Below are 23,892 nucleotides of genomic sequence, written 5' to 3'. Positions count from 1 at the left end.
CTAGCCAACTTATTAAATAACTTAGATTTTACTAAGTAAAAGAAAAGTCTACACAAAACTTAAATACTTGTTTATATATATTTTTTTATAATATATGTACTTGTTTATAATTTTTAGACAAAGAAATAATTATTGGTAAATTTGACCGTAAATTCTAAAATTTGGTATCTATGTTGCATAAGACAATTGGTATTGATTTTTTTTTTTTTTTTTTAATTTGAGATTTGCTTACTGAATTTTTTGAGATATTATATGAAATACTATTCTTTATAATGCAGAAAGGCATGTGCTGTTTCACTTCTTCATGTGTAAAACGTTTTTTAAAAATCCTTGTTTTTTGATTTTTTGATTTTTTACTTGATGGACTATGACAAAAATGTCCTATCAACCTTTTTATTACCCACTTCTGTTAAGAATGGAGGAAAACACTCACATGTATCATTATATAAAATAAAATAAACAATTTAAACTTTAAATTGTAAAAGCTTATCTTAAAAAGATAAACATTGAAGGCAGAAAATGAGCTGGACAAGAGTCAGAAAATGGTACTGATCCTAGTCATGGATGGCATTATCCACAACCTAATCAACTTTTCATTTAGATCAACAATGATGTATAACCAAACAGAATTGGCAGAGATTACAGAAAAACAGAAATCAACTCTCCAAATTGATGGTTAACATGAAATTTGGCAAAGAACAGCAGGAGTTAGATATTGGAGAATATACTGATGAGACTGTAAGGTCTTTTTGGCCTGTATCTGATTCTAAACAGCAACAAGGATTAAACATCCTGTGGTTTCTCCTAATTCAGAGTTTTAGCTACACTCTCACCAACCAAATAACTAAAAAACTAGAAAATGCTATACCATTAAAACAAATAAGGAAATTTTTTTTTAAAAAAAGGGCGAAAATAGAGCTGATATAATAATTACACGACCATCTGCCTGGTATATACAAAATCAAAATAGCAGAAGGAAGAAACATTTGAATCTGGCTACCCTTTTTACCGACCAAAAAAAACCAAAAAACCAAAAAAAAAAAAAAAAAAAAAAAAAGCTAGCTTCAATGAAACATGGCCGACCATGCATCCTCATTTGCCGTTTGCTCTGAAATGGGGTTCTCTTTCGGAGTTTGAGGAGTTTGCTCAGGAACAACAAAAGATGCTAATTAGTTTGCATTTCCCTACAAGGTCAACATCTATTCCAATTCATTAAATAGTTTCATCTAGGAAGGATAGCCTAGAGTTCCAAGAATCATTTATTAGAAGCTATTCCACAAAAAGAACAACCATAAGCCAACTTTTGTTTTATTCAATTCGAACAAAAACAAAGCTATAGTCATAAGATGCCGCACATGCAATCGTGACCAAATCTCTAGTGGGAAAAATAAGCAAACCCTGATCCTCATCTTTCCAGAAGTACCAGCCCATTGATAAACATCTGTGGAAATCATGGAGTAAAAAAAGAGGAGTTTAACTAATAGTGGTGAAAGACACTACCATAGTGCCAAACGGTCGTAAGGTGGAAGATTTGAAGCGTTGAAGCATGAAGCCAGATTAACTTAAAACCATTAAAAGAAATGAATGGAACATTGAAAGATGAAAGCATAGTGATGCACGGTAATGCCATCTGTTTCTTCTATGTGATAAATCTGATGCTGCAATCTACTTTATTGTGTTGTACATAGCTGTTGATTGTCGAAATGAGCTCATTGCAATCTTTATTGTTCTTTTACCATAATTCATTTATAATCCCACTTAAAATGATGTCCCTGAAGAATTTAGTCCTGTTATCACTTTAGAAAATGCTGACATGAATCCTTTTTTCATCACTTGGCGGTGTGTTCAAGTCAACCTCAAAGAAAAAAGATGCCAAGAAGACAATGTATCACTTCAATTAATGGGACTGCCAACTAAACCTCAAGAAACTTTCTAAAAACCTGAAAAATCTTGCCAGGAAAACTCCACAGATATCCCAGGATAGCATCTCCCCATATCAACTACTGTAGTAACACGCCTTGTCAAAGCAAAATTGCTGGCCTTAAGCAAAGCTTCTCTGCATTCATCAACTGAGACCTCTGGAATGCATGGGAGGATAAATTGCATGGCAGAATCAACCAGCAAGCCAGTAGGTTCTGCATAACGACAACAATATATGTCATTCATCATAACAGCACTAATTCATAGAGACATTCGAAGGACCAGTGGAAGAAATTATCAGAAAACCATAGCTATAAACACCAGTATATATAAGTTAATTTCCCAATTATAGGACCGAAGATCCAAGATGCTGGTCAATTTGATGACGTCAGGCATATGCAGGCATCAAAGATATTGTTAAGTTGTTACCTCCAGTGGAAGTTCTCATAATGGTACCACCATTTGGATCTTCTGATGAGTTGGTAACACCTGCCAGTTTTAGTGCTGGTGAATCAGCCAAGCCCATATGGCCATCCATCCTTGTTAGCCAAACCTGCAGAAGAAAAGGATTTTTATAAACAATTATGATTTATGAATAATATCCAACTACCCAAACTCAAGAATGATAAAGCTCACAGGATTTTGAGGTGTAACATCATCCACCCACCAAGTCATTGGCAAGGCTCCTCCCCATAGATCATTGTTCCAACCACCACCCAAAATCCAGGAACCTGGTTTACTGTCTGAAATGTTTTGTTAAATGCGTTTCAGAACTTAATATTTAAAATCTCCAGCCGAAGAAACATAAATTTCGGTGCCCTTTTGAACAATCATTTGTCTGAATTGAAGTCCATTGAAAAAATCTTCCAACTCTTTTATCATCGCAGTTTCCAGTAATCCACCATTTTTTTTTCTCTTAATTTTAACACTAAAACAACTTTATATGAATAAAATCGGTGAACAAGCAGTTATAAGCAATAATAATCATATGTCTGTATTTTCTATGAAAACAATACAAAAGATGAAAAGAACATCATGCTTACCTCTCACTGCTTCTTTGACCCTTCTCACAAACTCATCTCTTTCATTTACGCCATGAAGTTCCACCTGTGACATCTATTTTCCATTGGGGAAAACTTCAAAAGTCATATTATGCGGAGCAAAAATATCAACACTCAGATGAGGCATATAAACTGTGAAAAAAAACTATGAAAAGCCAGCACAATCATATTTTCAAATGCTCCTTTTCAGGGAAATTTCTCATAAACCTTGGAAGTAATGACCAAGTTAAAAAGGCATAAAAAATTTCGAACATAATCTATATAGAAGAAGAAATTTCTGACAAACCTGCAGTCCACCAGGAATTAAGTGCACATGGGAATCAATAAATCCAGGAACCATAATTGCTCCGATGAGATTCAAACTCATTTAGTCCCATAACCCACCAATTGCTGCAATCACATAAGAACACATAATCAAAAATAAGCTACATGAAAAACTTTAAATAGCAATTGGAAAAACAAACAATAACAGAGATCAATGTCTCAGAAATTCCCTACTCAGGGTCTAAGTGAGACACCATTCAAACACCAAACAAGCTCACAAAAATATACATATATACATATTTTCATTGTAGATTCAGCTCAGCAAGTTGATAGCCAAGTTTGTTTTTCCTTTTTCAATGCAAACGCACCTACTCAACAAGGCATGAAAAGGGGTTGCTCTGATTGTGCGACCGAACAGGAAAACAAGAAAGGAAGTGATAAAAAAGGAAAACCTTTACATGGGAATAGTTGCCAACGTGGAGAATCCTTCCATTTCGGACCGCCATGGAATAAGAAAAAGAGAGAGAATCATCGCTGGTGTATATAACCCCATTGCTGAGCACCAAGTCGGCAATGGTGGGTCTCCAACTGAAGAATAAGCGGTTGCTGTTGGGGAGGCGTAAAAGAGGAAGAGAAACGAAAATGGCGAGGAGGGCTATGGAGGTAGAGAGCAGAATATAGTAGAAAGAGTTCATCTTTTGAGAGAGAAACCAAAACCAAATCTAACAGCCAAACTCAAAACGCTCGAAACCCAGCACAGAAAATTCACCTACTTTGTTTTCATCGTCATGTCATGAACTTAAACCCACCAACTTTATTAACACAACAAAATATATTAATGTTAAAATGCCATCATTTAAATAATCATAATAATTATAATAATTTAACTTGATTATCCAAGTATGTAGCACATTTGTTTCGATTTATTCCAAAAGGAAAATAACATAATTATTAGTATTACTATTATTTAAAAACTTTGTTTAAAATAATATATAATCTGTGTGAGATATTGAATTCAAGTAACTTTAATAAGATTTTATCCCAAAAAAAAAAAAAAGTAACCTTAATAAGACATTATTATTATTTAAAAACTTTGTTTAAATTAATATATAATATGTGTGAGATATTGAATTCAAGTAACTTTAATAAGATTTTATCAAAAAAGAAAAAAAGAAAAAGTAACCTTAATAAGACAAAAAAAAAAATCCATTGTGTTATTTTCCTTTTGGAATAAATTGAAATAAATGTGCCACATACTTGGATAATCAAGTTAAATTATTATTATTATTATTATTATTTGGAAAAGGGGTATTTTCATCCAAATTGAGGTTTGGACACTTCGTTTGAAGGTGTTCTTAATGATTTTATTACTGGATTAAGCCTACTAATATAATTAGAAGTATAACGAAAAATGTTAGACTTGAAATTATTGAATGAAAAAATATAATAACTAAAAAGAAAGAAAAATTGAGCATATTATATATCATATTTTGTTAGGAGAAAAAACAATATGTGCAACACAAATATCACTACTCTTTTAGTCCTTTTCATTTGCTGTGATTGATCTATCAGCCATGGCCAAAAATAACCTCTTTCTCTTCTGCCACTTCAACAAAACACGAGTAAAGATTGAAAACAGGGTTTGTAGACCTAATTTATCATTTCCAAAGCATTAGCAACATGAAAAACATTTTCATGAAACAAACTCTTGGCTGAACATTCTTCTTTATTTTAGCCATCAGGTGTTAGAACATAAACTCGAGATCATTCACAAACAAATGGGTCATCGTTTATTTACTTATTATATAAGCTTGTGGGAATTGGTAGGTGTTTTTTTTTTTTTTTTATAATAATACTTAGCCGTCAATCTTATATATCCTATAAGAGGTAATAAACTTCTCTAATATACAATTAGGTTACAATTAGTTAAAGAAAAAGAAGAAGAAGAGAAACTAACTCCTAATTTATAGCTAGCTACAAATCAGCAATTAATTCTATCATACAAAGATTACACATACTTTCAAAAATAGAATTTCTTAAATAGTGGGAAATAAACACACTTTTCCAACACTCCCCCTAAAGTTGGAGCATGGATATCAATCATGTCTAACTTGGATAAATGTTCTTCAAACCTAACTCGTGGTAGACAGTTGGTCAGAAAATCAGCAATTTGTTCTTTGGATGTAACATGATGGGTTCGATTGTGAGTAATAGTAATTGTTGATTTGTTGTCACAATACAACAGCATGGGATTCTCACTTTGAAGTGATAACTCATTTATGATTCTTTTCAGCCATAGAAGTTTACATATTCCTTGTGCAATAGCTCAAAGTTCAGCCTAGGCACTGCCCTTTGCAACCACTGATTGTTTTTTGCTTCTCCAAGTCACTAGATTGTCCCATATGAATGTGCAGTACCCAGTAGTAAACCTTCTGTCACTGATTGATCCGGTCTAATCTGCATCATTAAATGCCTGAATTTTCCTTGAATCATTCTTTTTGAAAAGCAGCCCCTTTTCTAGAGTTCCTTTAAGGTATCTTAAAATGCGATAACTGCTTCGAGATGTTCTTCATATGGCTCGTGCATAAATTGGCTGACCACAATAACAGCATAGATAATATCAGGTTGTGTATGGGACAGCTATATTAAATGCCTTACCAACCTCTGGTGTCAGGACCCATCCAAAATTTCTCACCGGAATCCTAGACAAGCCCTGATCCCAGGGAAATCCTACCGGACCTTCCAATGGAAAATCCGGTAGAACCTCCCCTAAGGGTTGGACTTACTACAAATTTCCTGCACTGAAAACATACTTCTATATACACCACCTTATTCCTCCCACATTACTACAATTTAATTCCACAAATTTACAGCAATCCAAAATAATAACAGGGAATTAATGCAGTATTTAATAAAATGTGCCCAATACAGTATACAGAGCATTATACAAATAAATATGAAATTAATATAATGTCAGGTAAAGAAGCAATACAAGATGAAGAGGAAAAAATGGAGGAAATGCTTCTTGGACTTTCGGCAATGAACTCAGATGTCGAGTTCGCCCCCGGACAATTTACATCGATTAACCTGGACCTAAGGGAACGGAATTTAAAAAATATGAGATGCTAATCATCTCAATGAGTAACCCAATTTAATATACAATTATAATAATAATAATAATTATTATAGTACACTTGATTAATTAAGAATAAATAAATAAATAATTAATTAAAAATTAATTGGAAATAATATTTTCTCTCAAAACCCTCACCATTCACTCCGTTGGAAAAGTTCCCTCTTTTAAAACATTTCCGCAAAACCCAATATTTTATGCCCCAAAAATCAAGGAATAATTAATTTAATAAAAATTTAAATAATCCAAATTTATAATGAAATAAATTGAAATAAAATAACTTATAACAATTATTAAATAATTAATGCATGTCATAACAATTAATACCGAAATATTAATAAAACTCACATTAAAACAATTCATGAAATAATTAAATAATTAGAATAAATCAATTTATTGAATAATTAAGCAAAGAAAAAATTAAATCAAATTAAAACCTCCATTTGAAATAATTAATAAAAAAACAACATTAAATATATTCTTAATTTAAATACAATTTCAAAATATTTATTTTGAAAATCATGTTCCGAAAACCACTTGATGCACCCACTATATAACAGTGGTACCAATGGTACCCAGCGTCTCGAACACCGCCGGACAGGAGGTTAAAGAGAGAAACCGATATACAGTCGCGTGTCATCCCACCGCGCCGCTGCAAACAGGCGTTCCGACCATGAAGGGGCGACCTACCCTCATCCAATGGCAGCCACAGGACATCCACCTGCGCGCTACTCACCCCCACATGCGCACTCACCAAATTCACCTGCCGCTAATCATATTCATGCATAAAGAACACTAGTACGTGTATGGTGCATCAGAAAATCATAATTCATAAATCAATATTTTTATTATATCAAAATTTCATAAATATCATCGGGTTTATTCCATCCAATTAAACCCGTAATTTTTCACATTCTCTTTTAAATCATCATTATAAATCCATCAAGTTCAAATCCATCAATTTCGAATATACAAATTTTTCAATGGCATAAGGTCAAGCCATTAATATTTCAATGTATAAATATTTTTGAAACATAATAATTTAAATCCATATTTCTCTCAAATTCTCAAAAATCAATTTAAATCAATAATATAAAAACCATATAAATTCCATATATAATTGATTCATATAATTGTGCACGATAATTGAATAATAACCATAACAATAATTAAAATAAATCAAAATCACAGTTTCTTTAAATTTCCAAATATATTCTTTTGGCACCAAAACATATATTAAAAACATTATAAATTGGCAATATAATTCTAGATAGAAATTCTCATAATATCGAACACATAAACCTATTTTTGAAATATTCAATTATGAAATATTCTAATAAATTAATTTAATAATTAATAATTTCAATTTCAGTTTCGTAAAATTCTTTAAATCAAAATATTTCGTAATATATAAATATTTTGATTCACTCAATTGGACATCAAATTTCCGCATATAAATCCACTAAATATTTGACACATAAAATATAAATTTCAAATATTCAATTCATACAAATATATTTGCAAATTTAATTCCCGAAATTAATTTGAAGGTAGGTCACTCACCTTGAGCACACAATCCAACTAAAATCCTTCATAGGATCAATTCTACGGCTCACACGTGCTCCTAAAACAACAATATTACACATGGTCAAATAAATTAATATTTTATTCGGATAAATAATATCCGGTACCTGGGGGTTTTAACACAAATGTTAACTAAAATTTATGAGTAATATATCGAATCAAAGCTTGTGAAATGAGGATTACGAATCTGGTCTTACTTTCTGGAGATCGGACCCCGAGGTGGCCAGAATCTCGTCGGAAAGCTCTCAGATTTTTAGGCATTCGATTCTCATAATCCGTTAAGAATTGAGGAAATTGGACATCGGATTTGGGTTCAGAGGGTCAGAATTAGTGGGAAAGGATGGGCGATGGAGCTGGAAACTCACCGGAAAGTTGATTTCCCGACGAACCGCCGTGGTCACCGGAATCCACCACCACCGGCGGAGCATCCGGTGGCCACTAGCTGTGATTTTTGGTGGAAAGGTAGATCGGGGAATGGGTGACTCAACGGGACAGGCAGTGAGGCAAACGGAGGTCGGAATAAGGAAAAATCTGGGTTTGAAGTGATCGGCGCCGCCGTCGAAAAAAGCCTAGATCCGGGCCCGTCGGCGGTCGGTTGGCCATGATTTTTGGCTGGCCGGCCAGTTTTCAGGTGGTCTTCAAGGTAGGGTGGTGCGTGTATGGAAAGGGTGGGAAGAAAATGGCTAAGCGGCGGTGGCCGGTTGGTTTCTCTCTCTAGCTCTCTCTTTCTCTCTCTCCTCCCCCGTCTCATGTGTTTTAGCCAGAATAAAAGCTACCCGTGGATGACACTGTTCACTCATGGGATTGGTTGAAAATGCGACACATGGCACACATTGTTCACTCAAGTCAAAATATATTAAAATATTACGGTATTCGGAAAACTTTACATGTCCATAACTTTTTAACCAGATATCCAATTTAAGCATGCTACTAGTCTATGAACTCATATCGACGAGTACTTCACAACCATACATGAGTCAAAGCTCAACTTTGCATGAACAAAAAGTCAACTCGGGCACCCCTTGGACAGTTTGGACCTCAACTTGTTTTGCTCATAACTTTCAAACCGTAGCTCCATTTTTTACGTGCTACTAGTCTATGAACTCGTGCCAACGTGTACTTCGTAACGGGACCTCGGTCAATGTGAAATTCCATCAGAAATAAAAAGTCAACATTTGATCCCTTCTCGGTCAACGACGGTCAACCTTGGTCAAATTTGAGAAATTTTCGGTGTACTTCAGGACGGGATGTTACATCTAGTATCTTTCTTTATCAACAGAGACCTCTCATTTCTTATATCCCAGCTTGTGATTCACTTCATAGGTGTATCCGTTGGTTTACTCCCTAGGAAGCCTATCTCTCTATGTAAATCAATGATATATTTTCTTTGTGACACATAAATACCTTTCTTTGATTTTACAACTTCCATACCAAGAAAATACTCTATAGGTCTGAGATCCTTGATTTCAAACTCTTTGGTTAGAACCCACTTCATTTTTTCTCCTTGATTGTATCATCTCTAGTAAGTAGGATATCATTAATGTACATAATTAGGACTGTAGTTTTCCTATCTTGAGTTTTCCTAAGAATAAAGAATAATCAATGTGAGTTTGAGTGTAGCCATATCTCTTCACCGTTTTTTAAAAACAATCAAACCAAGCTCTAGGAGACTGTTTTAATCTGCAGAGGGATTTTTTCAGTCTGCACACATTATCTACACAATAAACATCTTCAGAACCTGGAGGAACATCCATAAATACTTCTTCTGTCAATTCCCTATTTAGGAATGCATTTTTGATGTCAAGTTGTGAAATTTTCTAGTTTAAGTTTGCAGTAATAGAGAGAAGAATTTGAATAGTGTTGAGTTTTGCTACTGAGGCAAAGGTTTCTTAATAGTTTATTCTATAGGATTGTGTGAATCCTTTTGTGACCAAGCGAGCTTTAAACCTTTTGATAGAACCATCCGAATTATATTTTATCATAAACACCCACTTGCATCCAACTATTTTCTTTTCGTTCAGTATTGCAACACATTCTCAAGTTCCATTTTTCTCCAGTGCTTTGATCTCCTCCATAACTTGCTATGCATTCTGTAATACTCAATGCCTCTTGAACTGACTTAAGAATCACTACATTAGACAGATTAGTAGCAAAGGCTCGATAGGATGGAGACAGATTGTAAAAGCATCTGTAGTTTGAAATGGGATAAGAAGTACATGTTCTTTTTCCTTTTCTTAGGGCAACAGGAATATCTAAGTCTTGAACTGGTTTAGAATTACTTGGACTTTCAGAGGAGACATGATCTGTAGGAGGGTTCTAATTTGAAGTGTCAAGAACTGGTGGATCCAATGACTGTTTCTACTTAAGTGTGTGAATTTCTTCATTTTCCTTTCTTTTCCATCTCTCATAGACAAGTAATTCTGGACTTTAGACCTCTTTCCCAGTTTTTTTAGTGAGTGGAGTAAACTCGAGTGACATAGCAGTGGATGGTTCTTGAGAAGGAAATGGAAAAAGATGATCTGATGGAGAAATGGGAGCATAAATGGGAGAAGGTTAAGGACTAATAGGATCAGGCTGATCTGAGGGAGAAGTAGGCGTAGGTTGGAGACTTTCGGAGGTGAGAGGGCTCATAGAGAAAGGAAGTGTATCCTAAAAATTTCAAAAACTCTCTTCTGCTATCACACTCTCCCCCTGCACTGAGTTTTTATAAAATAGGGTTGATTCTCAAAGAAGGAAACATCCATACTAACAAACATTTTTCTAGTTTTTGGATTAAAGCACTTATACCCCTTTTTTGTTGGTGAGTAGCTTAAGAAAACACATTTGACTGTCCTTGGATCAAATTTACCTCAGCTATGGGAATGGATATGGACAAATGAGATGCGCCCAAATTAAAAATCAGACGGTTTGTGGGATAGATACTTTGAATCACTTCTAGGGGTGTCTCGTACCCTAAAACCCGAGTGGGCATTATATTGATGAAGAATGATGCAGTGACAATAGCTTTGCCCCAAAATTTTTTAAACACATTAGTGGTGAACATATACGATCTAGCAACTTCAAATAGATGCTTATTTTTCCATTTAGCCACCCATTTTGTTAAGGGGTATCCACACTATCATTTTGATGAACAATTCCCTCACTTTAGAGAAATTTTCCAAGAACAACTTTAAAATACTCACTCCCATTGTCTGCTCTAAGAATTTGAATTTGGATTTGAAATTGAGTTTTGACCATTGGATGAAAATTTTTAATGACTTGCTCTATTTCAGATTTTGGTTTCAAGAGATATACCCAACAGAGTTTAGTATGGTCATCGATGAAGATAATAAACCATCTAGTTACTGAAAAAATTTTAATTCGTGAGGGACCCCATATGTCACTATATATTACCGAGAATGGTGTCGAATATTTGTATGATTGAGATGGAAAAGATAAATGGTGATGTTTGGAAGTTGACAAATTTTACACTGAAAGGAAGATGGATCTTTATTTTTGAAAAGAGATGGAAACAAATTTTTTGGATACGAAAAGCTAGGGTGACCAAGTCTATAATGCCACAACACGATGTTATTTTCACATAAAGAAGCAGAAAAGGACTTGCCAACTAGATCTTGTCTGGTTGAGTTTTTCTTATGAAGGTAGTAAAGTCCTCCACACTCTTTAGCATTGCCAATCATCTTCCTCGAAGCCAGTTCCTGAAATTGACATGAAGAAGAACTAAACTTAGCAACATAATTTTGGTCGTGGGTGAGTTTGCTAATAGATAAAAGGATGCATGAAATTTTTACTTTAGAACCAGGTTTTTTAATAAAATTATTAAACATTTGCCTACTCCTGCGGTTAACAAATCATCTGCAATTTTTACTTTCAAGCTGCCAGTACAAGGTGTATAAGAAGAGGAGTGAGGAACAACCAGCCATATGGTCGAGGCACTAGAATCTATAACCCATGGAGTTTTGTCCTCAGTTAGCATACTGAAAGACTGAGGAAAATTACCTTTCTGGACAATAGAGGTAGATGAAAGGGATATTGAATTAAGAAGTTTCATAAGGTTTTCCAGTTGCTCCTTTTTGAAAGAAACAAGAGCACTTTTAGGTGTTGATTCCTCAAACATCGTTTGAATAGCTTTGCTAGTCCCTTGGTCTGATTGTCCGTTCTTCAGATGAGGAGGTTTTCCGTGTAATTTTTAGCAGGTTTCATGGGTGTTTCCAAGTTTTTTTACAATGGTCGCATCAAGGACTATTTTCCTTTTTATTTCGAGTGTCATTTCCACCATTAGAGAAAGTGGAATCGGTTGCTTCTGACTGCAAGAGCTGATGATTCAGATTCAGTGATAGGAGCCTCTTGGGTTTCTTTTCCTAGCATAACATTCCTCCTGCTTTCCTCCCTATGAACCACGGAGAACACTTCACGAGGACATGGCAAGACTTCATGTCCAAGAATTCTCCCACGAACTTCATCAAGCTCATTGTTCAAGCCAACCAAGAATGCGAAAACACGTTCCTTCTCAATCATTTTTTTGAATATGACATTGTCTTATGGACAATGCCATTCATAGTCATGAAACAAGTTCAACTCCTACCATAAGGTTCTTAGCGTATTGTAGTATTGCAATACACTCAGATTGCCTTGTTTTGTATAGTAGATTTGTATGGAAATTTCATTGACCTAAGCAGGATTTCTCAAATACGAGAAAGTCTCATTTGTAGCCTTTTAAATTTCCTGAGCAATGGCAAGAAACATATAAGTCTTGTTGATCAATGTATCCATTGAATTAATCAGCCATGACATGATCAAAGCATTCTCAAATTCCCAAGTCTCAATGAACTCAAGACCTTCTTTTGGTTTCTGTGTAGCTCCCATCACAAACCCAATTTTTCCATAATTTCGAATGAATAACTTAATCGACTGGTACCATTGGAGATAATTTTCTCCATTGAGTTTATAAGTGGTGATCAATTGAAAAGAAAAATTGTCATAAGTATTTGACAGGAGAGTAGATTTCGAAGATGATTTTGCTAGTCCAGAATTGAGCGACTGATCACCTACACTGGATGCGCCAGACATTTTATTTTATTTTATGTTATTTTTTTTGCGGTAATCAAAGGTAAGCTCTGATACTATGTGGGAACCTGTAGAATTTTTTTTTTATTATTATTATTATTTTTTTTTTTCATAATGCCTAGCCATCAGTCGCATATATCTTATAAGAGGTAATAAGCCTCTCCTATACACAATTATGTTACAATTAGTTAGATAAAAATAAAAATAAAAAAGAAGAAGAAGAAACTAACTCCTAATTTATAGCTAGTTACAAATCAACAACTAATTCTACCATACAAAGATTACACATATTCCCAAAAATGGACTATCCTAGTAGGAAATAAACGCTATTCCAACAAAGCTGACACATGAACTCAAGGTGAAACATCTTGTTTCATAGTTCTTATATTACACCTTCATACCATACAGTACCAAGATACCCAAATCCATAATTTTCTTTTGTTTTAGTTTTGGAGCTGGGATTTGTAGATGTCCTGGCCAGAAGTGGCTGGAGTTATCGGAGAAAACCTGATCGAGAATGAGTATGGAACAGCAGGAACTAGGTATTTGTCATGGACACAGGGGGTCCAACTATCATCTCCGCCCACACCCATGTGCTTATGGTCAAGATGAACCTGTAACTCATTTTGTCACTCGCTAGAGGTAAAAATCAACATACATATTATGGTATTAAGATGCACAAGAGTTGTAATAACAGCATATTGAAAAGTAGAAACATATTCATCATAGAGGATCTTGCTTTAAGAAGACAGCTACAACAGTGATGAGTTTCACATAGAATTTTACTGAAGAAAAAAGACTCAAACAGGTGCACGTAGAAAGAATGCAAGAAACCGCTGATTTTAAATGTTAGCAATGTATGAACTATTTTAAAGGTGATGAAGAATTTAATTATCAACCGAAGAAATTACCTCAATGGTATCTCCTTTGATTAGATCTTCAATATGTGTTGCCCGCTGTAGCTCTGCTGTAGTGTAGTAACTAGCGTTCAGTTGCATAGGGGGAGAGTTGTCATATATTGAAGCATAAACTCCAAAACCATTCTTATTTTGGAATGTAACCCATCTAACATCTGCCCTACCAGAAGATTCCACAGGAACAATATATGGAACATGCAAGTCATCTACTTTCTGCTGGTAAATGTCAACATGAGCAGCTGCTTTTCTGTCGGGATAACATTCAAATGGTCCTCTTCCATACCATGTAATCTGGTTCAATGATTTTTCCAAATGGAACTCAACTCCCACACGAGGCAAAGGAGGGAGATTTGGGTTTGGTTTTACATTACATTCCACGATGACATCCCCAGAACTGTAGATTGTGTAAATCACCTCAGTTTTGATTAAATAATCTTTGTTTTCTAAGTTGGATGAAGAACCATCCTCCTTCTTTGGGACACCAAGAAAAACTGCTGTTATTTTCACAAGATGGTCTGTCTTATTCTGTATAGAGCAGCTTTCTGTAATATAATGAAGGCGATCAATATGAGCAGCCTTCCATAAGGATAAATAACTGGCAGAGCCTCCTCCATTGTCATTATCTGTGGGTGCACGCCAAAAGCATGGGAATATTCCCTTATTCATCAAAGAAACTCCTTCAACCTGCCATTTATAACCATGTTTTGCCAATCATCATTTTATTACGGGTCATATGCTTAGTACTTGAAGAGACTATAGCATGAAGTATGCATAATAACTTCTACTTGAAAGAGAAAATAATTGAAATGAAAAGGATACCAAATAGTTAAAATGCTTCATTTCATTTTCATATATGTCTGTAAGCCAATCAAAGACTCGAATAGATTCATTGAAAAGTATAACAAGATTCATTAGAAAAAGGAATACAAAATTCCTACAGGATGTGGCTTGAGAATTTCTAGCTCAACTCCTGAATTATTTATCAATTTATTTTTACTCCCACACCATTCAAGTTTCTCGTACCAAACCCAAGTCCATATTTGAACCAAAACAGCCTTCATATATAATAATGATAGTAATAAAAAGATAACATTGTTAACAATATATGGTGAGAACTACCTTCCAGCTTTCGAAAGCTCCAGTTCTAACATTCAATATTATCTCCCACAAATTCTGTTGACTGATTTTTATTGAATCCTCAATAATTTCACTATGAAAGGCAGCATCTTTAGTCTTAATCAACTGCAAATTGAGGTCAATTACAAAGCTGTTATCAATAAAGACAAAAAAGCCGCTTAGTCTTACAAATAGTACCCTAAACTAAGAAACATGTGCAAAACAAAAACAAACTATTAAATTTTCATTAGTAAAAATACTCATACAAAGTAAAATATAAATAGATATTTATGTACAATTATACATGCATGCCGACACTAATTTAGGTTTGATTAGATTAACCATGTTAGATGACTCATCCTTTTACTTTAAAAATGACAGGTATTACAATATCAAAATAATATTTTCAACATAAAAGATTCATTTCAATCCTATTATCTATAGCAGGTTGATATTAGAGTTCAGTAATAACAGATCTTATCATATTTTAAGGGATCATTTTAATATTTACTTAGTTTGGCACGAGTTTTTGTAACTACTGATAGTTCAATGCACTTTTTTGCATTTTTCCCTATCATTAAAGATGTAAAACGTATTCTTTGCTAGTTAAGGTGTCAAAAAGGAGTAAGTACATGAGGAACAAATTTTCTTTTGGCAGGCAACTGGACTTGTGTAGATGAAATGACATGACCAGCTTCAACCCATCGTGTGGACTGCGAAAGCTTTGCAGTTATTGTCAAAAAAATATCCTCAGCAGATGATGATGACCATAGAGTAGACCATGGAGCTGACTGCCATTCGATATCATAACTACTCTGGGGTTTAATCAGAGGAAAAGATAGAATTCCGGACCCAAGTTTCCACCCATCCCCATGAACAGCCCAACTGAACTCCAACCCTTCAGTTGTTTCATAAAAATGAGTGTTTTTTATCTGCAAGGCGAAATTAAGAAAGCCACTCAGCTATGAAGTTTAACAAAAAACATTAGCAAATTATGTAAGAATTACCTGAAGTGTTTGTTCCATAAATGAAACCTTGACTGGTTGATACACATACTTGACTTCTGAAAACAGCAATCAAAACCATCAGTTGAGATTTGAAAAATGCTAATATTTCATATTAGCACTCCTAAACAATAAAAATCATCAAATCACCATGCATTGCAGGATGAGGAGTTCGGTCTGGCCAATTAATTCCATGCAAACAGAAGTTCAAATCGTCAGGAAAATCACCCCAGTCACCTCCATATGCCCAATGCTTACTACCGTCTGGACCATCCTTCAATAGCCCCTGCATGCAAAGTGCAAATCTTATTTCAACTTTTATGGTGTCTAGCGATATAAATATTAAATACAATGAGACAGCTCATCTAGAGCAGAATCTCTTTTTCTGTCACAGATCTTCTTTTCTTCACGTCTTTCTTCTATTGAACAATAGTCAATTTTTTAATTAACTTAAAACTGTTAGGAAATATGCCCTAACAATAGTATAACAAACTTAATTAACAGCAACATTCCACAGTTGTAAGCATGGAATTACAGGGATATTGAGAACTTGGTAATAACCTTACAGAAACATAACATCAAATTTTGAAAATAACTAGAAAATGAATAGATACTAAGCTAGGAATGCAAGAACACTAAGACAATATAGCTCTATTCCTACAGACACTTAGGTGAAGCTAACAGCCTAGGGGTGCTTTGGAATCTTTTCCAACCAAAATTTGACTGGTGTAGTAGTGTATGGTGAAAAGCACCACTTTAGAGAGAGAGAGAGAGAGAGAGAGAGAGAGAGAGAGAGAGAGAGAGAGAGAGAGAGTGGTGTTCAAGCAAAGGGAGGACAGTAATAAAGAATAATGGTTAACATCTTTACTTTGTTGAGCTTCAAAACTTAGAAAATGTGTGTATGCACTACAAACATATGACACGTGAATAAGAGAGGAAGAGAGATAACCGTGGATTTAAGACAAGTACCAACTCCAGCATATCCTGCATTTGCACTCAAAGCACTATAATACAAGGAAAATGTCTAAAAGATTCTTCTTCTTCCTATTTTCTAATAATTTCTTGACTCGTTGACGACTGTGCAGAAAACAAAACCACCCATCAACATCATAAAAGCCATTATATCCACACCGCCACTTCTAAAGAAAATGTGAGCTACAGCTTTGATAATTATCACAAAAAACAAACAAATTCATCAATCCTTTTTGAGATGGCACAAGAAGGCTTGATGTCAAAAGTTTTGACAAGATGTCGGTAATCTGCCGTATATAATAAGAAAGCAAGAACGGTTCACCTGGTCAACCCATTCCCAGATAAAGCCACCTTGAAGACCAAATGTGCTGTCAATTGCTTCCCAATATTCAGGTATGTTACCATTGCTGTTTCCCATTGCATGAGAATACCTGCCATCTTTCAACCGTAAGAATACTTAAACATGACCTTGCGCATGAGAAAGGGACATCTCAATTTTCGACAGTTTTGAAAATATAAGAAATTATCAAATAGCATACTCGCATAATATCAAAGGACGGATTTCATTTGGATCCTTTGCAATCTTCACTATGTCCCAAATGCGCATATACATGGGACATACAATATCTGTAGATGAGGTTCTGGATCCACCTCCTTCATAGTGTAAAAACCTTGAGGGATCCTTTTCTCGAACCCAACCTAAGGCATCCATGATTGAAAATAATAAGGAAAACAAATACATAATAAGGAAAAACATAATTTGAGAAATGAAAATTTCAACATTGCCTTTCTTTCTTTTTCTCTTTCCTTAAGGGAGAGATTTTATTAATATTTAGGCCTTAGTAGACTTTAATGTTTCTTATTTTCGTCACACTGGTTCAGAGCTTCTAGCTACTACAAGGTTATTTTAACACTTGTTCATACTCTCAACCAACCCTCTTGAACGCAAAATTTTACACTGACATCTCAATATTATTGTCTCTGAAAATCATATGTTTACTCTCTATCCTGGAACCACAAGAAGCGGCTTGCTATTTACTTCTGACCACAACCACTAAATTAAAACCTAATTATGTTTCACTGACTCCAGAAATCTCAAATTTACTTTCTTGACAACTAATTCTATATATTACGCTCTAACACACTTATAATCTTTGAAATTCAAAGGCATTTAACTATAAACACCATACATGGAATATCTTATTCGACAAAACATATAGAATTCCCTTAGGAGCCACTTCATTGATAGTTCTATGTCTATGTCCTAAAGAAAATAAAAGTAGCTATATATTTTCTTGAAAGCAAATAAATGTAAAGGTAGTTTATAGAAATAGCTATCAAACCAGCAAAACCAAGAAATGAAAATAAATCTGATACCAGCTGAAGCAGAATGATTAGGTCCATATCCTGATTCATTTCCTAAAGACCAACATATAATGCAAGCATGATTTTTATCTCTTTCCACCATGCTTATGACACGGTCCATCATTGCAGGTGCCCAACTGGGATCCAAAGTGGGATGCTTAAGATGTCCAGAATAATCAAAACCATGTGTCTCAATATTGGCTTCATCTATCATATACACACCGAACAAATCACAAAGCTCATACCAATGAGGATGTTGGGGATAATGGCTGTTTCTCACAGCATTGATATTGTTCTGCTTCATTAGAACCAAATCCTGTATCCAGAATATCAAAATTGAAAAAGAAAAAGAAGAGAAAAAATATACATAATATAAAGAGCACATTAAAACAGAACCATGAAAAGGAAAGGGAACAAAAGTAGAAGTCACCTTAACCATACAGGCCTCTATGTTTGTCTTCCCCAGACGCGGATGATGTTCATGCCTGTTTACACCTCTTATTATAATTGGATGTCCATTGACAAGCAGCTGTTTATAGGCTTTAGATACTTTTCGTATGCCTACCAGGCATGATTCGCAGTCAACTATACTGCCAGATTCATCTTTAAGGATGACAACAAGAGCGTACAAATTTGGCTGTGAATGAACATAAACAAACATATAAGATGTGGGAACCCAGTATTTAACAGAAAATGAGATAAGCAAATCAAATTATGCAATATAAAATTTCACTAAACTTTTCTGTTAAAGAAAGAATAATTAGTCAATTACATTACATAGAAACCATAATCAATCAAATAAACTGAATGGAAGGTAATCATGTGCCTTGTAAGGTAACCATCATTCAGGAAAACCAAAAATAGAGGTTCCCTGTTGTGAAATGTATTGTAAGGTTAACTTACAAGACATATGGCAATCACATTTTCATCCATTAAAGCAAAAGGTAGAAAAATGACACAAAAACGGAACTGCAAAAAACGAGTTTTAATTTTAACACACATACATTGTGCATTTATTGGGAAGAAAAATTCATGAAATTTTACTGGCTCCCATGAATAAAAAGTATACGATTTTTCTACAGATCATATTATTTACAGGCCTATGATTGTAAATGCAATTTTTTCCAATGATTTTCTCTGCATTATTAATAATATCTTTTAGTATTATTTTAACTTGACTAGGCCGACACTTCCCCACAAGTGAGGAGTGCTAAAACTATCTACAACTATTTTTTGTTAGCTTAATGTACACATTCGGACACAATTCCTATATCCTTAAGCTTTTGGAACCAATGGCAACTTAGCATACACATACACGAAAATAAGGTTGACAATTTTATAAAAAACAAAAAAGCAAAAGCAGACAAGAACATGATGGATTTTCGGTAAACATTAAGAACAGAATGCAATGTAGACCATTGATGCATGAAAGTATCTATAGTTCAAAATGCTTTTAACTACAACATAATTATGAATGAATTGAATTTCCTCACTTGTTCTGCTGACCAAAGCCTGGGCACTCCCAGTTTCCCTTCAAGAAAATATCCACGAAATCCTGGAACTGCACATCTACTTGATGATGGATTGAGCTTAAGGTTGGCCACATTAGAAGATATCAGATCAGAGTATCCATCACTCTTGTACCAGCCACCAGTATCATATAATGCAGCTTCTAAAGTATATTTGGCAAGAATATTTTCTTTAGAGGTTTCTCGAGAGTAATCTATTTTCACTTCAACCTGAGAAAAAGTGCACAAAAAAGGACTTAGAACATGATAATCTCACCATATCATAGGTAGATTCTAAAAGCATGCCCTAGAAATCAACACGGATACGTAAAGCTCTAATATCTTACAATTATCAACCTGAAGTATAAAAAACAAATGAGGGAAACAAAACATGATCTATAATGTGAACTTGCACGCTACATTCTTCAGTACAGAAAAAGAAATGAAGAACTTTTATTGAGACATATGCAAAAGTTGAAGGATGGTTATTGTAGTTATTAAACGAAAGTTATTTTTCTTATGAAGATGTCATAGCCTCCATTTCAAAACAGTTAATCCATACTATTTTCATAACCCTTAACTCTTCTTCAAGCATCTTGAAGTTAATAATAATAATAATAATAAGACACTTCTTCAAGCATGGTGAACACGAAATAGATTGACAGAAATCTGAGATACTATACGAATAATAGATATTATTAGATGGACAGTGGTCAAAATATATTAGAATTGCAGGGAAGTTATGAAGATGTGAGTACTGAGTCTCATTAAAGAGGGGTCAATTGATCTGCAGATGCTTTCTCAGTAACAACCATGCAGCCACTGACTCCCAAAGTCAAGATTGAACAATCCTTATAGTGGTTTTTTAGCTTTTACCATTAGATTTTCCATGTTAGTTTGCCGACTTCATATATCAAACACTGACCATGAACAAAGAAAAAAAACTTCTTGAACTCGATCATATACAATATTTCCAGTTTTATACACAATAACAAAAAGAGCAATGCTTGCCTGTATGTTTGCATAAGAAAAATCCTCAGCCAGGTTTGATTTGAAAAAATAGTCTGCAATGAATACCTGCACATCAGTTATTTTAATGATTTGTTTGTCATGCAGTGTACTACAAGTAACTGATAGGAACCAAACATCACAAAAGTAACATTTACAATGATAAGCAAATTTTACAAGAAAAATAAAGGAAATAATTTGGATCATCTATTTTTTAATAGGAACAGAAGGTTACCTCTTTTTGGTGCTTCTATTCCATATCTAAACCTAAGCCTAGTACTGGGAGCATCAATATACTCAGAAACTTGTTTGGCCATGCAATACAAAACAGTTTTCATGGTTTAAACGGCATTTTTTTAGGAATTGCTGTTTTCAGAACCAGAAAACTGTTTTATAGTACATGGCCAAAAAACACATTAAGAGATGGAGAATTTTAGAATTATCCTAAACCATGTAAAGCTTGCATTAAATGCACTATACATGGATTACAGAAGCCTACACATAAGGGTGAGTGTCAAATATTATATATCTTATGTTAGCTTGATAGCTAATCGGGTACTTCCTATCAGTTCAAGCTTTTAGGAAATGGTAACTTCACATTTTTCAATCTGTGACTTCTCAATATACAAGCCTTAGATTTCATGGTATAAATAAGAGTATGCCATTATATCCTAGAGAATGGTCTTGTATTTTCTTGATTCTTCATTTCAACAAATTATAAAAAGACAATAGCAATTATAACTAAAGTGAGAAGAAATACAGACCGATGGCTTAGCTAGAAGAAGCACGTCACGATGAATGCCAGATAACAACCAATGATCTTGATCTTCGAGGTAAGAGCCATCACTCCATTTAAATACTTGCACAGCCAGAACATTCTTATTGCCCGAACCAATTGGATGACAATAATCAGTGATTTCAAATTCAGCAGGTAGTCTACTATCCTGACTGACCTAACACATTATTTGGAAAGGTTGTTAATAAATTCACTAGAGGATTAATCACTTAGAAGACTCCATGCATGAAAGTAAAATATATAGATCAAATATTTACTTGACTCATGCATGCTCTACTCCTTGTCCCATTATCGGACAGACCCATACATGAAGGGAAGTGTTGTGTTTATGTTAATTTGGTATAACAGTCATTTCCTAATAATTTAATTTTGGACCGATGGTAACATAACATTAAGAATGTGCAGGCAAGATAAATACTATAACTTATAAGAAATAAACGACATTACAAATATTAATTACCTATATCCTACTGGGACACCATTTATCCATGCAAAGAAGGCAGAATCAACAGCTTGGAAGTGCAACAAAATCCTACGACCTGTGAATGGAAATTGGTACATCATATAAAGCCAACGCAAATTTTAGGCAACAACAATTACAAACATAGATATATAGACGTGCATACCTACAAAAGTATAAATTTTGAAGCTATGCATAAGAAAAATGAAGCAGAAAATATAATATTATGTAGAGTGAAGATTCAATCACTAACATTTAGCATTATGCAGATTCTAAAATGATCGAATAAGGTAACACAGAAGGATAGAGGTGTTAATGTCAAGGTTCATATAAAAGTATAAACTCCGAGAAAAGGTATATATGAAATGCCTTTAAATAGTTCATACCTTTCCACTCTTCAGGAATCTTAAAGTACGTTCTATAGCAACCAGTAGGATTCTCCTTTGGCACAAACGGTGGATCAAATGGAAACGGATATGTAAAATTTGTATATATAGGGTGATCAAATCCATGCATCTGCCAATTAGAAGGGACTGTTCCATTGGAAAAAAAAATTTCAGACTATAAAATATAGTCATACTATAAGGAATTGTTTCTTACATCTTAACCAACCATGATTATGCAACAGCATGTAAAGGGCTACTTAATAATCATATCAAATAACAATCTTGGTAAGGCTCAAATGCTAACAGAAAAAGGCCAAAAAAAAAGAAAAAGAAAACCACCAATCAAGAATATCCAAATATTGTACAGTTAGGCTTCTCTACCATTCAAGAAGAACATGTATATATATTTGTATACAACACAAGAATATGTGTCAATGTGCAAATGGAAAACGGAAACTGAAAAATGAATGTATTTATGGACATGATCTCTTACCAGGCAAAGTTTTCCACTCAGAGTCATGAAATGCACTATCATGAAAATTTTCAGGAACCTTGCTTGGAGACGATGCCAAGAAAAACCTCCAATATCCAGACAAAGACTTGACAAAAGGAAGGCCCCTGACCCAAAAAGCTGCACTATCAAGTGCTCTATCAACGGCATCATCATTCCAAACAGCAGAATTAGCTACCAAATAATTCACTTTGTTTCGTTCATACCAGTATTTCAGAGATCCTACCCAACAAACACGAGGATTAAATACACCCAAAAAAAGCAATGATAAAAATAAAAACTTTTATTGCACTTCTGTCTCTATCTCTGTTTTTCTTTTTTTTTTCTTTTTTTATTACCTTCAATAGATTCATGGCAATGAAAAGTGACATGGGGTTCTCTCTTCCTCCATTTGATGAAAGTCTGGTCCTCCCACACCTTATGCCCATTCTCTGGAGGAAAAACCAGGTGACCGACCAAAGAAGAAGAAGCCATGGCCTCTAAAGCTGTAACCCCATGAAAAGTAGAATTAATCACTCACAGAAAAATGAAAACCAAATAAAGTTGCCGAGAATGAGAGAGAGAGAGAGAGAGAGAGAGAGAGAGAGAGAGACTGTCACTTTGCACTGAGAGTGAGAGCTTCTTCAATCAGTCAACTCACAATAATAAGCAAAAAAATAAAAAATAAAATAAAATATCAAGGTTCAATTTTTATTCATTTTATCTCGCCACTTGTCTTCCTACTACTGGCTTTTCGTAATATGGAACTTTACGTGCACGGATGATCGAATTTTCAAATCTTTTTCCATTTTTATCGTATAGAATACATTCAATGTGAAGT

The 23,892-nt window shown here is 34.3% G+C and overlaps 2 protein-coding genes across 7 annotated transcripts; both read right to left on the bottom strand.

The window, feature by feature from the left end:
* Positions 1 to 537: 537 nt before the first annotated feature.
* Positions 538 to 4,061, bottom strand: LOC107412911 (protein LONG AFTER FAR-RED 3). 5 transcript variants are annotated; one of them, XM_060819343.1, is made up of 6 exons: positions 3,614 to 4,061; positions 3,268 to 3,371; positions 2,964 to 3,036; positions 2,557 to 2,663; positions 2,350 to 2,473; positions 538 to 2,135 (listed from the first exon to the last, which is right to left on the bottom strand). In XM_060819343.1, the coding sequence occupies exons 2-6, from the start codon at positions 3,346 to 3,348 to the stop codon at positions 1,933 to 1,935; spliced, it is 588 nt and encodes a 195-aa protein (XP_060675326.1). In that variant the 5' UTR covers positions 3,349 to 3,371; positions 3,614 to 4,061; the 3' UTR covers positions 538 to 1,932. The 5 variants fall into 5 exon arrangements, with proteins under 5 accessions (XP_060675326.1, XP_060675327.1, XP_060675325.1 ...); XM_060819344.1 differs by having other exon boundaries at positions 3,704 to 4,061; XM_060819342.1 differs by having other exon boundaries at positions 3,698 to 4,060.
* A 9,106-nt stretch (positions 4,062 to 13,167) lies between these two features.
* LOC125421374 (uncharacterized) lies at positions 13,168 to 23,819 on the bottom strand. Of its 2 annotated transcripts, XM_060819488.1 has the most exons (18): positions 23,672 to 23,819; positions 23,411 to 23,557; positions 23,055 to 23,294; positions 22,562 to 22,708; positions 22,176 to 22,254; positions 21,684 to 21,867; positions 20,923 to 20,988; positions 19,897 to 20,142; positions 18,834 to 19,040; positions 18,416 to 18,719; positions 17,578 to 17,737; positions 17,361 to 17,469; positions 16,217 to 16,352; positions 16,070 to 16,125; positions 15,695 to 15,994; positions 15,066 to 15,188; positions 13,941 to 14,630; positions 13,168 to 13,643 (listed from the first exon to the last, which is right to left on the bottom strand). In XM_060819488.1, exons 2-18 carry the CDS (start codon positions 23,544 to 23,546, stop codon positions 13,473 to 13,475), a joined length of 3,354 nt encoding a protein of 1,117 aa, XP_060675471.1. In that variant the 5' UTR covers positions 23,547 to 23,557; positions 23,672 to 23,819; the 3' UTR covers positions 13,168 to 13,472. The 2 variants fall into 2 exon arrangements, with proteins under 2 accessions (XP_060675471.1, XP_060675470.1); XM_060819487.1 differs by lacking the exon at positions 23,672 to 23,819 and having other exon boundaries at positions 23,411 to 23,659.
* Between the last annotated feature and the right edge of the window lie 73 nt (positions 23,820 to 23,892).

The sequence above is a fragment of the Ziziphus jujuba genome, chromosome 8, assembly GCF_031755915.1.
Source record: "Ziziphus jujuba cultivar Dongzao chromosome 8, ASM3175591v1".
Lineage (NCBI taxonomy): Eukaryota > Viridiplantae > Streptophyta > Magnoliopsida > Rosales > Rhamnaceae > Ziziphus > Ziziphus jujuba.
This window is presented reverse-complemented; position numbering and strand designations above follow the sequence as displayed.

Coding starts and splice junctions, on each gene's coding strand:
- LOC125421374 (XM_060819488.1), bottom strand. CDS start 23,546: ATGGCTTCTTCTTCTTTGGTCGGTCACCTGGTTTTTCCTCCAGAGAAT. Junction 18,720..18,833: donor TAGAGGCCTGTATGGTTAAG/GTGACTTCTACT, acceptor TTCTGGATACAG/GATTTGGTTCTAATGAAGCA. Junction 17,470..17,577: donor CGTCCTTTGATATTATGCGA/GTATGCTATTTG, acceptor GAAAGATGGCAG/GTATTCTCATGCAATGGGAA.
- LOC107412911 (XM_060819343.1), bottom strand. CDS start 3,348: ATGAGTTTGAATCTCATCGGAGCAATTATGGTTCCTGGATTTATTGAT. Junction 2,664..2,963: donor GGTCAAAGAAGCAGTGAGAG/GTAAGCATGATG, acceptor AAAACATTTCAG/ACAGTAAACCAGGTTCCTGG. Junction 2,136..2,349: donor TATGAGAACTTCCACTGGAG/GTAACAACTTAA, acceptor GTCGTTATGCAG/AACCTACTGGCTTGCTGGTT.